Below are 17,189 nucleotides of genomic sequence, written 5' to 3'. Positions count from 1 at the left end.
AGATTCTCTATGTACATAAAATTACGTATTAGTATTAATATCTAAAGGCCTATCCACAGGACAATGTAGATCTAACTCATAATAATAATAATGAACAAACTCACACAAAAATTCGTGGACGAGGTCTCGTCTGCGAGTCTGTTTTTTTATTAGTAGTAGTTACATGGTCCTCTGGCCTATCGTGTTTATTCAATACATATAGATCTATTCTTGTCGTAAGAGGCGACTAACGGGATCGGATGGTCAGGCTTGCTGACTTGGTTGATGCATGTCATCGATCCCAATTGTGAGGATCGATGCTCATGATATCAATCACTGGATTGTCTGGTCCAGACTCGATTATTTACAGACCGCCGTCATATAGCTGGAATATTGCTGAGTGCGGCGTAAAACGACAAACCAACCAACCAACCAACTATGTCAGAGTACCGGGGGGTGAGGATGTTCTTACTATTTAAATGATAGCTATTCCTTTAGGTACTCAAAAAGTGATTTTGAAACGAAAGTCGTTATCATACAAATGCAAAATACATACGTTTCATATCTTCATAGTGTTGACCGTAATCAAACAGTAGATGCCTGTCATAAACAGGCTAGACGCCTGGGCGTATAAACCTAAGGCGTCTCTGAAATACTAGTAGGGCCTAAATAGACGTCCACCGTCTATTCAATGATTTGCGGTACCCCGAGGAACCGGTTGACAAAATATTTATCTTACCGGCATAATTTTCGTTCATAGAAAACGTTTTCATTCTATGGGCCGGGTATCGAATAGTTTCACGGACATCCTGACAGGTAGCAGACGACATAGCAAGACTGGTACCCTGCCCTTCGTCTTCTAGCGGCTGTGTTGCGACGAGGAGCGCAAGCGCTCTAAGACAGACAAACCAGTCTAACGACATAACCACATCCACAGTGATCTCCCTTGCATTACCATCGGAAATGCTCGGTTAAGTTCGCTAAACCGCATTTGATATGCGTCTTGTTTCGATGACACATTAGAAATTCGGCATTTCCAAGAGGGGTATGTGAAATTTGTACCAATCATCCGTCAGCGAAGCACAAGGGAGAAAATTCAGTAGAGACTATTTTCATGCACGGGAAGGTAAATATTTTCAACAGCTATAAAGTCTAACTATACATACGACACACTATATTTTGTGTCGGGATGTGCAGTGCTTATGTCCCCATTTCTCTACGACCACGAATATCCCGAATCACCCCGAATTGTAAATTTTCGTAGATAAATCTCAGTCATTTCTTGAAGTTCTTAATTGAATCTTATTTGATTCACAAACATTCGTACAGTTCGCGGGAGTTCGTCGAATCGGCGAGAAAGTTTTTGTTTGTCAAAAACTTTCGTGGAAGGGTCCCCGAATTGCAAATTCGTGGCTGTATCGTAATCCTTTCGTAATTAATTGTTATGTTCCGTACAGCTTCGTAATCGATTCTTTTGCATTCTTGACTATTCTTAGCGATTCGTGGCACACAAAATTTCTTGTCCTCAACCCGAAAACATCCCGAAACAGCCACGGATGTCCCGAGTCAACTACGAATCATGTAAGAATTAAGTAAGAACAACACGATTCCTCAAGGACCAGGACCAGAGCAACACGCGCTCTCCGTTGAACCTCTTTGGTGGAAATGATGGGTTGACCAGCCTTTCGGGACCCAAGAACATGCCGAAGTATCAGGAAAAGTACCGATTTTCGCTATCTACTCGTATATTATTCGTTGCAATCGTCCTGCATTCGTACATGCATTCGGCATATTCGTAACTTAGTCGTAGGTGATTCTTACAATGCGTGCATGATCCGTACATGACTTATGTAATTCGTACATGTTTCTTAACCCATTCCTGGCATTCTTCATATTTTTCAACCTAATTAGCCACGAGTTTTCGTAACTCCGTCGTACGTTTGTCGTAACCGCTTCGCACCTGCTACCAATTCTCACAAAAAGTTTGCATATTTGGCCGAATTATCACGATTTTCGAAAGTTTCCGATTCGGAGTGATTCGGGATATTCGTGGTCGTAGTGAAAGGGGGGCATTAGGCTGTTAACCTCCCGTGGGAACGTGGGATTCAGGGTCAGTTTAGAGACTCAGTGTATTCGGAATTCATAGTGTGGTACACGGTACGCAAAAAAAAATGTATTTGGTACGCAGCTTCAAAATCTAAAAAGAAAAATAATTCCCTTCATATTTTGTATTTTATCGATAGTTTGTCAGTAAATAAAATCGCACCCTTTTCTAAATGATTTTCAGATTTGTGTAAAGTAGTATTCGGGATTCAAGGGATGGGTGTTAACATCATCAGCACTGGAATCTTTTTTAAAAAGTGTGTTTTATAAATTCAGATTTTTCACACACACATTTTAAGTATTCCCTTAATGTCCTGAATGGTTTGTTCTGTTACCCTTAAAATATTTCATTGGAAAGAAAAACGGGTTATTATTGAAAAAGCAGTTCAAAAATAAAATATTCTATCTCAAAAGTCTAATCCAAGATCCCTTTACTGAGAATGTTAAATTTGTTCAGTCCCGAAGGTAGGGCTGGGACGAGTCAAAATTTACTCCCCGGGTGCCCATCCCCCTATTACCCGACCCAACCCGGATACCAGCTTTAGGTCTCAAGAGGAAGGTACAAACTGTCCAAATGAGAAAAGTCTGACCGTAGCCCTGGCAAAATGTGTTTAGATACACGTATAAAACGATCTGGTGAATACACTTGAACTGACTGAAGTTTTATTTTTATTCAAACATATAAATATCAGAGTGAGTGAGTGAGTGAGTTGGGTTTTAACGCCGCTTTTAACATTATTCCAGTTATATCACGGCGTGTCAGCTTAATGTGGGAGGAAAGCCCGAAGTGATGCAGGTCTCAGACGTTTACCACTTCGGTGAAACCCACGAGCACGGGTATGGTGCTGACAAACCTAGAAACATAATTGGGGCGAACCGGGATTCGAACCCACAATCATAGGTTTCTGGCGTGCCAAAGGGACGCAACTCTGCACAGCGAATCGCGGCGCCTTAGACGACTGGGCCACCCGTGCCCCCTATAAATATCAGAAGGAATGGGCGTAGTAGTCAGGAAGAACTGTGAACATTAGTGACTTGAAGTTTAAACATAGAGTTCGAGATAATGTTTGTCTTTAAACAATATTTCACGTGACTAACCACGGGTCTCGGGTAGTCCTGTGGGTCCCCGGGTCCTACTCAGTACCCACCCAACCCGAATACCCGAGTAACCCGTCCCAGCCCTACCCGTAAGTCACTCATTTGAATATTTATTTTTTTATTTGATAAAATCTAACTGAATCAGCCTAGACTGACAGAAAACAACGTACATTCTGAGAATAATTTTGACTTGTCACTGTTGGCATTTGTATGTTGTATATTTAATGACAAAGACAACAATATGTAGATTATCATAATCGCACTGCACTCCAACAACAAATATTAACACAATATATGCTAACTTCAAGAGTTCACGATGACAAAATGTATCAATTGCAAATTGTTCCGGAACATTTGATTGGCTGACCAAGGACTACTGATTCCTGATTGGCTGATAATAGAATAGACCCAGTGTGCTCATCGGCTTTAACATTAACACATCCACGAACACACACAAAACTATTACTGTCAATTCTTCAATGTTTCACAAGGCGTCCAATGGTTATGTTTACGTATTGTCTGAAGGTACTGGGCGGTCGGGTAGCCTAGTGGTTAAAGCGTTCGCTCGTCACGCCGAAGACCCGGGTTCGATTCCCGACATGGGTACAATGTGTGAAGCCCATTTCTGGTGTCCCCCGCCGCGATATTGCTGGAATATTGCTAAAAGCGGCGTAAAACCATACTCACTCACTCACTCACTGAAGGTACTAAATTCTAATTGAGTACTATTTCACCTCAGGTTCCCGTTTCACAAAGCGACCGCACGGCTACGACTGTTTCAGTCTATGTTTAAGTATGGGAGTTATGATCGCCTTGGCTACGATCGCTTTGTGAAACAAGGCTAGGGACACTAGTGAGTGAGTGAGTATAGTTTTACGCCGCTTTTAGCAATATTCCAGCAATATCACGGCGGGGGACACCACAAATGGGCTTCACACATTGTACCCATGTCGGGAATCGAACCCGGGTCTTTGGCGTGACGAGCGAACGCTTTAACCACTAGGCTACCCGACCGCCCCCCAGGGACACTAGTCATACTACTACTGCTACTACTACTACTACTACTACTACTACTACAGATAATTATAATAATAATAAGAAGAAGAAGAATATGAATAATAACAATGTTTCATAACACGGGTCAATGGACCAGTGTACACGCGTTTATCATTCTCAGCTTCCTAGGAAGTATACAGCACAAGCTGACTGTGAGGCACTAGAAGGTTAACTGCCACAATACCATCTCATCCTACAGAGTACCCATTCACTGCTGGGTGAGCAGAGGACAATTTCGAACAAACTCACTTACCCAAGGATACATCGTATAGTTATATACGTACTTACTAAGTGAATGTGGTGCTATATTAATGTACAATGTTTTAAGGCATTTATTGATGAATATAATGGTGAAATTCTCCAAGCGGTGACTAGACACGTCGAAGACCAGGGAACAATAAGTGAAGCCCATGCAGTCTTTGGTGTTCCCTGCAGTGATGTGACTGAAAGTTACAAGAATCGGATAAAGACTCACTCATACCCACATTTTCATTATAAAAGGCACAACTAGAAAAGCGGCTAAGGTGGCACATATATCTGTCAGTTTTCCAGTTACACGTTGAGGTGAGGTGACATAGGGTTTAGCGTCGTGTCCAAAATGATTGCACTAATACACTTTAGCAACAACAAAAACCGCACAGGTAGTATGTAGTTAATTGAACCTGACTACACAAAAAATCCGGGACATAAATTGGATATATGTTATTGGAAAATACTGGTGGCCTGAAAACGCAGCCATTGTCGATGTGCAATGTCTTAAACGGCATTGTTTTCACACTTGTTCCAAAATGTCAAGGAGAAAAACAGTAAAGCAAAATGCACGTGCAATTATGGGATTCGTAACTCGTGGTAGTGGCTATAAAAAGGCAAGCACAAACTAATAATTTGTCGTTCAATTGTCAACATTTATCAAGTTCGAAAATGCCGAGACCCAGCGCTGCCGATCGGAACATGGCCATAGGACGTATCCAAAGAGGGGAATCGCAGTCTCCTGTTGCACGCCACTTCAACATCCACCACAGCACCATTTGCCGCCTTTGGGACCGGTACACACAGTAACTGTTCAATTCCACTGCAGACCGTCCGAGAACCGGCCGACCAAGAGTTACCACCCCTGCACAGGATCGCTACATTCGACTGTTCCACCTACGTCATCGCAATGCCACAGCTACGGAGACTGCAGGACGCATCCCTGGTTTGAGGAGGATATCGGACCAGACTGTCAGGAACCATCTTCGCGAGGCTGGAATCCGACCCAGAAGACCAGTTATTGTCCCTGTTTTGCAACAGATCCACCGACAGCGACGCTTGCGTTGGTGCCATACCTCACAGCTTTGGAATTTGAAGAAACTGGAGACGAGCGTGGTTTAGCGAGGAATCACAATTTCTTCTTTACCGGCGAAATGGAAAACAACGTGTTTATTGTCGTCGAAACGAGCTTTTTCACGCACATTGTGTACGTGAATTCGACAATTTCGGTAGTGTCATGGTGCGGAGGCCATATCCTACACCTCGAGATCTGACTAGGTTGTTGTTCAAGCAAATTTGACAGCAAATCGCTACATGAATCACATTCTTCAACCTCACCTTCTTCCAATCATTGACTACCAGATGTAACTATTTTAACAGGTCAACGCTCCAGCGCACACAACTCGTGTCTCGGTAGTCTACCACCATAATGTCACCATCAACGACTTGCCCTGGCCGTCGAGATCTCCAGATGTCAACCCAATCGAACACCTCTTGGATGAACTCGATCGATGGGTACGTCAACGTCAGAACACGCCGCAGACACTCCCACAACTGGCCAATGCGTTACAAGCTTAATGGCGCAGAATTCCGCAGGACAGAATTCGTACACCTATCCAGCCAGTGCCGAGAAGATGCGCAACCTTGTGGCCTTATGTGACATGACAATGAACAGTTTTCAATGCCTTTGTACGACAACATGTGACTATTGAGCTCCCAAATTTCATATCTGTATGTATAATATTAAATCGACTTGTGTGTGTGTGTGTGTCGGATCGCATTCGGGAGAATCGGGACGCTGTCGGGACAGATTTGGTCGGTTTTTACCATGCGTAAGATACAAGTCGGATCACATTCGGATTGAGAATCGGGACGAATTCGACTGGAAACGGCTGAATCGGGACGCTTCCTGAACAATATCTGATTGTTTGTGAATTTCCCGCCACGAATCACAGGATCTTGACAAAACCTTTGACAAATTTTAATCGGGAATGGTCCTATCAAGGACGGCAGTAAAAATCCTGAATCTATGACTGAATGAATTGTGAAAACGACATAAATAATAAACTTGTCCAATAATCCCGTGACAACGTTTATGACTTTGCAAGTGAAAACTGCTTTTCAGTTTCCCAAGAAAGCGAATCATCGATATGAACTCAATAAAAAGCTTTGTGACTTTTTATCAGTGTAAAAGTACATGTACACTTTATTTACATGCAGCAACATGGCATACGTTTCATAATCCCCGAAAATTTATTATTCTTGCTTTTAAAATTTATGTTGATTAAAAAGATGCATGTGCAAGGTGAAAACAACCGCAATTAGTATGTTACTTCAATATTTCACGACCTTCATACATGCATGTACTTCAAGGCACATTCTTCAAGAAACAAGAACATTAAACATTCATTGGCCTGCGCTCTCATTGCCTGTCCCCGAGGCGAGGTGGAGTCATTGTTGAACGTGTACTTGATAACTTTGATAATTATTTTTTTCTCAGAATAAATAGACTGAGGTCTTTATTGATAATTATTTTCTGATAGCCAAAGATTTAGCAAAGGATTCCAGGTGAGATGGAAATTGTGTTAATTTTATATGTATGAATGTTTTTCAGCGTCGTTTGGAACTTGTTTATTTATTTTACAAAACCATTTCAAATAGCTCCCCCATGACCTAATGCCTACGGTTATGGCTACAGGGGATGGTTGTATACACGGTCATTGTTAGATGATCAAGACTCAGAGGAACCTGTTCTGTTGAATGCTGGCCTGATCGTCACATTTTTAAGGTAAGGTGAGGTTTGTCGACATCGGCTTGTGTAACGCCTCGCTGGGCAATATTCAAGCTATATGACGTCGGCTTGTGTAACGCTTCGCTTGGCAATATTCAAGCTATATGACGTCGGCTTGTGTAACGCCTCGCTTGGCAATATTACAGCTATATGACGTCGGCTCGTGTAACGCTTCGCCTGGCAATATTCCAGCTATGTGACGTCGGCTTTTGTAACGTCTCACTAGGCAATATTCAAGCTGTATGACGTCGGCTTGTGTCACGTCTCGCTGGGCAATATTCCAGCTATATGACGTCGGCTTGTGTAACGCTTCGCCTGGCAATATTCTAGCTATATGACGTCGGCTTGTTTAACTTCTCGCTGGGCAATATTCCAGCTATATGACGTCGGCTTGTGTAACGCTTCGCATGGCAATATTCCAGCTATATGACGTCGGCTTGTTTAACGTCTCACTAGACAATATTCCAGCTATATGACGTCGGCTTGTGTAACGCCTCGCTGGGCAATATTCCAGCTATATGACGTCGGCTTGTGTAACGTCTCGCTTGACAATATTCCAGCTATATGACGTCGGCTTGTGTAACGCTTCGCTTGGCAATATTCCAGCTATATGACGTCGGCTCGTGTAACGCTTTGCCTGGCAATATTCCAGCTATATGACGTCGGCTTGTTTAACGTCTCACTAGGCAATATTCCAGCTATATGACGTCGGCTTGTGTAACGTCTCACTAGGCAATATTCCAGCTATATGACGTCGGCTTGTTTAACGTCTCACTAGGCAATATTCCAGCTATATGACATCGGCTTGTTTAACGTCTCACTAGGCAATATTCCAGCTATAGGACGTCGGCTTGTGTAACGTCTCACTAGGCAATATTCCAGCTATATGCCATTGGTTTGATTAACGTTTCAAGAGGTAATATTCCAGCTATATGACGTCGGCTTGTGTAACTTCTCACTAGGCAATATTCCAGCTATATGATGTCGGCTTGTGTAACGTCTCACTAGGCAATATTCCAGCTATATGACGTCAGCTTGTGTAACACCTCGCTGGGCAATATTCAAGCTATATGCCATCGGCTTGTTTAACGTCTCACTAGGCAATATTTCAGCTATATGACGTCGGCTTGTATAACGTCTCGCTTGGCAATATTCCAGCTATAGGACGTCGGCTTGTGTAACGCTTCGCCTGGCAATATTCCAGCTATATGACGTCGGCTTGTGTAACGTCTCACTAGACAATATTCCAGCTATATGACGTCGGCTTGTGTAACATCTCACTAGGCAATATTCCAGCTATATGACGTCGGCTTGTGTAACGTCTCACTAGGCAATATTCCAGCTATATGACGTCGGTTTGTGTAACGTCTCACTAGGCAATATTCCAGCTATATGACGTCGGTTTGATTAACGTCTCAATAGGCAATATCCCAGCTATATGACGTCAGCTTGTGTAACACCTCGCTGGGCAATATTCAAGCTATATGCCATCGGCTTGTGTAACGTCTCACTAGGCAATATCCCAGCTATATGACGTCAGCTTGTGTAACGCCTCGCTGGGCAATATTCCAGCTATAGGACGTCGGCTTGTGTAACGTCTCGCTTGGCAATATCCCAGCTATATGACGTCGGTTTGTTAACGTCTCACTAGCAAATATTCCTCTCTCGGCAATGTTCCAGCTCAAGTTCGGAAAGACAAACCGGTGACCAATATCATGTGCAGCGTCCTTCTCGCAATGAACCAAGTCAGCGAACCTGGCAACACCGTCCGCCTCAGACGAGAAGTTTCTGAATGTCAGAGCAACACTGACAGTCCTTGTTTCTGATTGTCAGAGCAGTACTGACAGTTCTTGTTTTTGATCATCAGAGCAACACTGACAGTACTTGTTTCTGATCGCCAGAGCAACACGGACAGTACTTGTTTCTGATCGCCAGAGCAACACGGACAGTACTTGTTTCTGATCACCAGAGCAACGCTGACAGTATTCGTTTCTGATCGTCAGAGCAACACTGACAGTACTTGTTCCAAACTTTCAACCAACTGCTGCATAATATTAAAGTACATTTTGATATGTTTCAACCAAACGCAGCCTACATGACCCATTGTGAAAAAAATAATTCGGTTACTCATATATGTAAGAAATTGTTTTAAACCATAACAAATGTAATTCAAATGCAGAGCCATCTCTAATCGGTAAACGGGACTAAATCACTGTGACATTAACATTTGGCATCTGAGGTCACACAAATCACAGCAATCATCACGTGATTAGAGAGGTGGGGTTATCGGTATGATGCAGATTGGCTTACGAAATGTCACAGACCGCACACAGTTGCCACCACCGACCGCACACAGTTGCAACCACCGACCGCACACAGTTGCCACCACAGACCGCACACAGTTGCAACCACCGACCGCACACAGTTGCCACCACAGACCGCACACAGTTGCAACCACCGACCGCACACAGTTGCCACCACAGACCGCACACAGTTGCCACCACAGACCGCACACAGTTGCCACCACAGACCGCACACAGTTGCCACTACAGACCGCACACAGTTGCCACCACAGACCGCACACAGTTGCCACCACAGACCGCACACAGACCGCACACAGTTGAGAGGTTGAAAGTTTGGACATTCTAAAATTTGGCATCGTTTCTTTTGCCCGTTAGTTTATTGAGAAAACAGTTACTGTAATTCAGTCTTTGTTTTGTTTATCGTTTCTTTTGTTTGTTTTTTGGGGGGTTGTTTTTTTTTGGTTTAACGCAGCACTCAGAAATATCCCAGCTAATAATCGAGTCTGGGCTTGACACCATGAGCATCGATCCACTCAATTGGAATACGATGACATGCATCAACAAAGTCAGCGAGCCTGACCACCCGATCCTAGACTAACATCTAGTCTCTGAAATGAACATATCGTACAGAAAAAAACAGTTGTTCAGTTATCTTAATAAAAATATAATAAAAGGGAGCCCAGTGACTCTCTTCATTTTCAGATACTGCAGTAATCTAGACTTTTTTTGTTTTTTTTTGGTTTTGTTTTTTGGGTTTCTTTTAGCATTAGTGTTTAGTTCATACAAGTAATCTGACATGATGACGTATCCAAACATCCCATTGTGACGTTTCACTTTTGAACAGTGACCACCAGCCTGCTGACAGTGAAGATTTAATTTCAGAGCGTGGCTTTTTCGTCAAGACGTGGAAGAAGGTAGTCTCCGGTTCCACAATGCCAAGGCACATCCCATCCTTTCTGCTCCTTATTGACACAATAGCCAGACTGATCTACACGTCAAGCAGCCAGACGGTCATCGCTGAGTACGCTATGCGCCAGAACAGCTTCAGCAACAGGCTGCTGTCCCGGTTCCTCATCTCGAGCTCCACCCAAGGAAGCAAAGTGATGTGCCTACTGCATTGTCTGCGGGATGAGCGCTGCGTCAGCTTCACCTTCAAGAAGGCGAACAGCGGATGTCGTATCCACGGAGTATGTTTCTCCAAGCCCAGTGATGCGCCATTATCGTCTGGAACAGAACTGTTCTACCTTTCCAGGGGTGAGTATTAAACGTTCAGTAGTTACCTGGAATTGGTAGAATTTATGTTTGTTTGTTTGTTGTTTAACGCCGAACTCAGCAATATTCCAGCTATATGACGGCGGTCTGTAAATATTTGAGTCTGGACAGACAATCCAGTGACTGACATCATAAGCATTGATCCACGCAATTGGGATCGATGACATGCATTAACCAATTCAGTGAGCATGACCACCCGATCCCGTTAGTCGCCTCCTACGACAAGCATGGGTTGCTGAAGACCTGTTCTATCCCGAGTTTCGGGTCAATTAACAGTCCAAGGGAGTGCGAATCAATTGACAGTCCTAGAAAGTGCAAATAACGTCTTCTGCACAGCACAATTCTGGTGTTGTCATATGGTGTTGCGTTAATTGTATGCTTGTTGTTTAACGCTCCACTCAGCAATATCCCAGCTAAATGATAGTTATATAGATAGTGGAGCCCTGGTCAGACTCTTTGTTCCATATCTGTTCTCGCGGGTTTCATCAAAGGCGTAATTGTCCACCACGTGGATGACGCTTGGCTTTCCACATCCATCAAAGGGCCAACATGTAAGTGATATCCTGTTCGAGTGACCTTAAATAATACAACATACATAATTCCATAGGAATGCTCCATTTCAACTGTCTTCCCGCTTTCAGCCATTGGATACATCGGTTACCCATGTGGTTCCAACGCTGACTGTAAAACACCCACTAGTACCTGCAACGCTGGTGTCTGTGACTGCGAGATTGGCTACAGCTTCTCTGTCAACGACAGGGGCTGCGTCCGACGTAAGCATCGCCTAAGTTCCGTGTCCTCCATGTGTCAATTTCGAGGGGTGGGGGTCGGGGTGGTGGTGGGTGTTTGGGTGTGGTAGTGCCCTTAATTTCTTGTTCAGAAATAGACCTTACCGATGTCAGTTTTGTGGCAGACAATGGCTTCTTTTTTTAACAGTCTGAAGTATAATTATTACTAGACAATATATTTTGGGCAAATTACCTACCAACAATTTATGAATCACCATCAAATAGATACGATACCGTGTGTTCGCAAAAAGAGTGGGCGTAACCTGCCCCACCGGTGCCACCATCAAAAACACATGCAAAGGCAAATTCATAATTACAAATAAAAGTCAAAAATAGGGAATTGCAACGGACATCAGTTCAGAAATGTCCTCCACATATCTACCACAAAAAAGTTTAAAATCTTTTCTGAGACCCCAATGTACTAACCTTCATCAAACGACGTTTGAGCAAGAGTCGTAAATTTTCGTGACATTTCGTTGAAAGAGCAAGCTTGATTGTACCTCAAAAGTTGTGAAATGTAGGCATGAAAGCCTGGAGTTGCTGGAATATCGACATGAATTACACAATTCTGGTGTGTTGAGTTTGTCTTCTATGTCGCTGGTTTCATTGAGAGGTTGCTCATGAAACTGTTTGTTCCACCAGTATTGGTTCCCCATCCCTTCATCATTCTTCAAGATTCTTAAGGTAAACCTGTGTAATTTCGGTGTTCCCAGTGATACAAATATCTAGACGGTATTTCATACCATTGAATTCCAGTGTATGTTTAGATAGATCACAGAAGTGTGTTTCTTTTATAGTCTGACAATTTTCCTTATTTGTTCCTTCAACATAGAGATATTTTACTTTTTTTTTAGTTTTCACTTTCTTACTTTTTTAAGGAAATGATGAGAAAAGATTTGATTTTCCCCTTTGAGAATTAATTAATTTCGTTGTAGAATCACTCGTACATGTATTTTCATTGTCAACACCATTCTTGTCTAATATTGTTTCTATGTTTTTACTGATTTAACATGATATATATTAAGAACTCAGTGGTGTATTTACTTTCTAGTTACTTGTATTTTGTTATGTACAAAGAGCACTTACAAATGTCACAGTGAGAGGCAAGATTTATGTGTCAAATGGAACTTGTTTGTTTGTTTGTTTAACGTCGCACTCAGCAATCTTCCAGCAAAATGACGGCGGTATGTAAATAATCGAGTCTTGGCCAGACAATCCAGAGATTGACATCATGAGCAACGATCTACGTAATTTGGATACGATGACTGCATCAACCAAATCAGCGAGCCTGACCACCTGATCCAGTTCGTCGCCTCTTACAACAAGTACGGGTTGCTGAAAACCAATTCCAACCCGAATCTTCACGGGTCTGTTAAACTTGCTTTATCTTGTGAAACAAGAAGTATCAGGTCTTGCCTATTGTCTTAGATCGTTTTCTCACCATGTTCATGTTGTATCCTGCTGGCTGCTATTTCTCCATATATATTCTAAATCATGGTTCTCAGCATCTTCTAAACCTGTCTTACAAGCTTTGGGATTGTTGACATGCGTGAAATTTTCTCAATCTAATGATATGAGTTTAGCCATGATACTCTTATGCAGTTGCCTAAACATATCAGTATAATACTGACAACTTTCGGAAGGTAGTTTCCAGAAAGCGGAAGCCACCTTGCCAGCTGATGGAACGGCCTTCTTCTTCCATCTCAGAGGCTGTTTCCACTGGTTTGACTTTTGTTTAGTCTGGTGGATGGAGATGAACACAGGGCTCATATGGTCAAAAATCGCTCAACATAATAAGCTGGATGTTCTTCAAAACGACGTAAAGTCTCATAAATGATGATGAACCGGGTCGTATCTGATCAGGCGTCAGAAGCTGGGTGAAATCTTTATCGTTCCGGGTCGTTTCTCAGGAGAGATGCCGACTGTATGTGCTTTATGACGTGTTGAAAATATACCTCATACACGCTTGATCATATACGACCCCCTGTAGCTACCAGTTTCCCATCTTCCCGAGGCAAGGGAGTTAACTGACTTTAAAAGTCCAGTTTCCACCCTTGCCGAACAAGGCTGGAATTCCTGGGCTCGATCGTAGCGCCACCAGTGGCTATTACGGGTTATGTCCTTTCTATGCCTCTCCTATTGACCAATCAGATTCCAGGTCTCGTATCACTTGCATTTGTTTCAAACAAAACGGTGGCGCCCGGCCAAAACGATCTGATCGATAATCAAGATCTATATTGTAATAAAACGAGTCTTACATCGCGAAGTGCCTCACATCACGTGAGCACAATGCTTAAAAACATGAAAGTCGACCGAACTAGGCATGACAGTTTACGAACCGGATTTCGATTTCGTTGCGCGATTTTGATTGGACTATGCATAGACTCGTAAGGCCAGCCAAATTGTAACTCCATAATACCAGCCTAGTTCAGCAAGGGTGAAAACTGGACTTTTATGGTCAGTTAACTCACTTGCCTCGGGAAGATGCCTGTTTCCTGAATCCTGACAAAGTCTGAGTCGCGACACTGGCCAAAGACAAAGATAACCTTCATGTGAAAAATAGTGACCCTCCCTCGCATACGTGGCGCCATATATTCAACAGTTCATCTGTTACATGTCCGTGATTTTGTATGATTGTTCAAAGAGGCACAATGGCCCACAATGGGTTATATAATGTCAGTCTAGGTCTAGGTCTGGACGATGCTATCACAAATTATATTTTCAGATGTAAGATATAAGGATGAAAATCGAAAACTTCGAACCTACAAACACCACTTCGAATGTGGTGTAACCCTCATAAGACGAGAGACTGGACGCTTTGAGAACATCCAGACGGATACAGATACTGTTTTAGTTGTCAAGGTCACTGTGTAGAAGACGAGGCTCGTGTTTTATTAAGTTGTCCTGTATATAGAGAGGTTATCACGCTTGTGTGTTTGGGGATGGTAAATATCTTGTATTAGGAATAAACATTGTTTTTCGAGACCCGCGAAGATCCGGGTTAGAATAGGTCTTCAGCAACCAATCCTTGCCGTAAAAGGCGACGATGCTTGTCGTAAGAGGCGACTAACGGGATCGGGTGGTCAGGTTTGCTGACTTGGTTGATGCATGTCATCGTATCCCAATTGCGTGGATCGATGCTCATGATGTCAATCACTGGATTGTCAGGTTCAGACTCGATTATTTACAGACCACCGTCATATAGCTGGAATATTGCTGAGTGCGGCGTTAAACAACACACCAACCACCCAACTACTATATACGAATATCATGACATGTTCACAACAAAAGTAACTGTGATCATTGATATCATTATAAAACTGGGACCTATGAATTATGATATGAACTATCAAATTAAGCAATATTGTGTGTACCAAACAAATCACTGTCACCAGGGTCTTTTGGTGGCGTTTTTAGCACATTATTGGGTAAAACGGCCAGTCAGGCCTCAAAATGTCTTTTCCCTTTCCAACTTCCGTATATTTTTAGTGGGGGGTTGATATATACACCAGACATTTCACCATAATCTGTGTATATCCCATCACAATTTGTGTATATTTCATCAAAATATGTGTATATTTCATCACAATATGTGTACATTTCATCACATATCATGCATTGTGTGTATATTTCATCACAATGTGTGTACATTTCATCACATTGTGTGTATATTCCATGACATTACGTGTATATTTCATCACATTGTGTGTATATTTCCATCACATTGTTTGTATATTTCATCACTTTGTGTGTATGTTCCATCACATTGTGTGTGGGGGCACGGGTGACCCAGTCGTGCCGCGATTCGCTGTGCAGAGTTGCGTCCCCTGGACACGCCAGAAACATGTGATTGATTTTCGGTTCGAATCCCGGTTCACCCCGATTATGTTTCTAGGTTTGTCAGCACCATACCCGTGCTCGTGGGTTTCACCAAAGTGGTAAACGTCTGAGACCTGCATCACTTCGGGCTTTCCTCCAAAATCAAGATGACACGCCGTGATATAACTGGAATAATGTTAAAATCGACGTTAAACCAAACCCACTCACTCACTCATATTGTGTGTATATTTCATCACATTGTGTGTATATTCCATCACATTGTGTGTATATTTCATCAAATTGTGTGTGTATTCCATCACATTGTGTTTATATTCCATCGCATTTTTGTGTATATTTCATCACATTGTGTGTATATTTCATCACAATGTGTGTATATTCCATCACATTGTGTTTATATTCCATCGCATTTTGTGTATATTTCATCACATTGTGTGTATATTTCATTACCCCCGATCAAGATGACACGGTTTGATATAACTCAAATACTGTTCAACACAGAGTTAAACCCAACTCACTCACTCATTCCAGATTGTTCAAGGTACGGCACCGACTTCACCGCCTACATCGAGCGTGGTCTGCGGGACACCAACACCTTCCGCGACTGGGGCTACAGCGAGGAGGCGTGTCTGGGTTTGTGTACGTCCGAGTCAGGGTATCTGTGTCTCACTGTGGAGCGTTACCCCGCTGACGGCTTCTGCACCCTCACCCACGCCACGTGGTTCGACGTCGCCGCCACCGACCGCGACACTGCGGCGTACGGATACGTGATGTATCACAGAAACTGTGCCCTCTGAAGGCTGGAGACAGGTGTCGTACAAAACAAACCTAACGCTACGACTGTCGTAAGTCTATGTCAAGGTATGGGAGTTAGGGGAGTAGATCGCCTTCACGCTGAGATCGCTTTGTACAATGGCGGCTAGTGCAGTGTCCAGGGTCCACTTGCACAAAGCGATCTTAGCGCTAAGGTGATCGTAACTCCCGTTCTTTAACATAGACTTACGATAGTCTTAGCGCTAAGATCGCTTTGTGCAAGTGGGTCAGAGGTATTCTGTTTGTTAGCGCTAATGGGGCCGTCACACCATGACGTTCTGGTCAGCGTTCTATGACGTTTGAGGAAACGTTGGTAGTCGCCCATGGTCGCTGGGATAGCGCCAGAAGAGCGTTGTGTGAACGCTAGTGAACGTCGGTGATCGCCGTGAATCGGCGGAGAACGCTGGTCCGGAAAAAAAGTTTTGAACATGCACAAAAGTTCAAACTGAGACCAGCGTTCTTCAACGTTTAATTTTAAACGCTGAAGAACGTTTAAGAACGTTCGTGGAACGTTTTACTAACGTTCGCCGAGCGTTGCACGCGCTCGACTATCGTTAGTCAGTCGTTACTCTAGCGTTACTAATCGTTTGCTTTGCATTGAACGACTCACTGGCGACCTGTCAACGACCGCTGAACGGTCCCCTAGCGCACCGTAAAAATAACACGCCAGCAAGACGCTATTCTGTCGTTATTCACACGTTAGTCACACGCTCAACACGCTCGTCTAACGTTGACAAATCGTTCGTGGCGCGCCAGTGGCACGTTAGCTCACGCTAATGGTTTTCAGGGGTATCTTACTTGGTCGCTGTTACACGTTTCTCGTGCGTTAGACACACGCTAGTCATGCGTTAGGCACACGTTAATCACACGCCAGATGTGTCATCCTCATTCTAGAACGCT

At 43.2% G+C, this 17,189-nt stretch overlaps 1 protein-coding gene across 1 annotated transcript; it reads left to right on the top strand.

Moving 5' to 3' along the window:
• The first annotated feature begins 1,069 nt into the window (after nt 1-1,069).
• On the top strand, nt 1,070-16,273 carry LOC139472974 (uncharacterized). Its single transcript, XM_071255463.1, has 4 exons — nt 1,070-1,105; nt 10,462-10,833; nt 11,493-11,624; nt 16,008-16,273. The coding sequence occupies exons 2-4, from the start codon at nt 10,512-10,514 to the stop codon at nt 16,271-16,273; spliced, it is 720 nt and encodes a 239-aa protein (XP_071111564.1). The 5' UTR covers nt 1,070-1,105; nt 10,462-10,511.
• Nucleotides 16,274-17,189: the final 916 nt, after the last annotated feature.

The sequence above is a fragment of the Haliotis cracherodii genome, unplaced genomic scaffold (assembly GCF_022045235.1).
Source record: "Haliotis cracherodii isolate W230 unplaced genomic scaffold, xgHalCrac1.p SCAF_26, whole genome shotgun sequence".
Classification (NCBI taxonomy): domain Eukaryota; kingdom Metazoa; phylum Mollusca; class Gastropoda; order Lepetellida; family Haliotidae; genus Haliotis; species Haliotis cracherodii.
The sequence above is the reverse complement of the archived record's forward strand: the minus strand, read 5'-3'. Positions and strand labels throughout refer to the sequence as shown.

What these genes read in the sequence shown, in the direction of transcription:
- LOC139472974 (XM_071255463.1), top strand. Translation starts at nt 10,512, where the DNA reads ATGCCAAGGCACATCCCATCCTTTCTGCTCCTTATTGACACAATAGCC. An exon ending in ACTGTTCTACCTTTCCAGGG is followed by an intron (nt 10,834 to 11,492) that starts GTGAGTATTAAA and finishes TCCCGCTTTCAG; the next exon opens with CCATTGGATACATCGGTTAC. An exon ending in CGACAGGGGCTGCGTCCGAC is followed by an intron (nt 11,625 to 16,007) that starts GTAAGCATCGCC and finishes CACTCATTCCAG; the next exon opens with ATTGTTCAAGGTACGGCACC.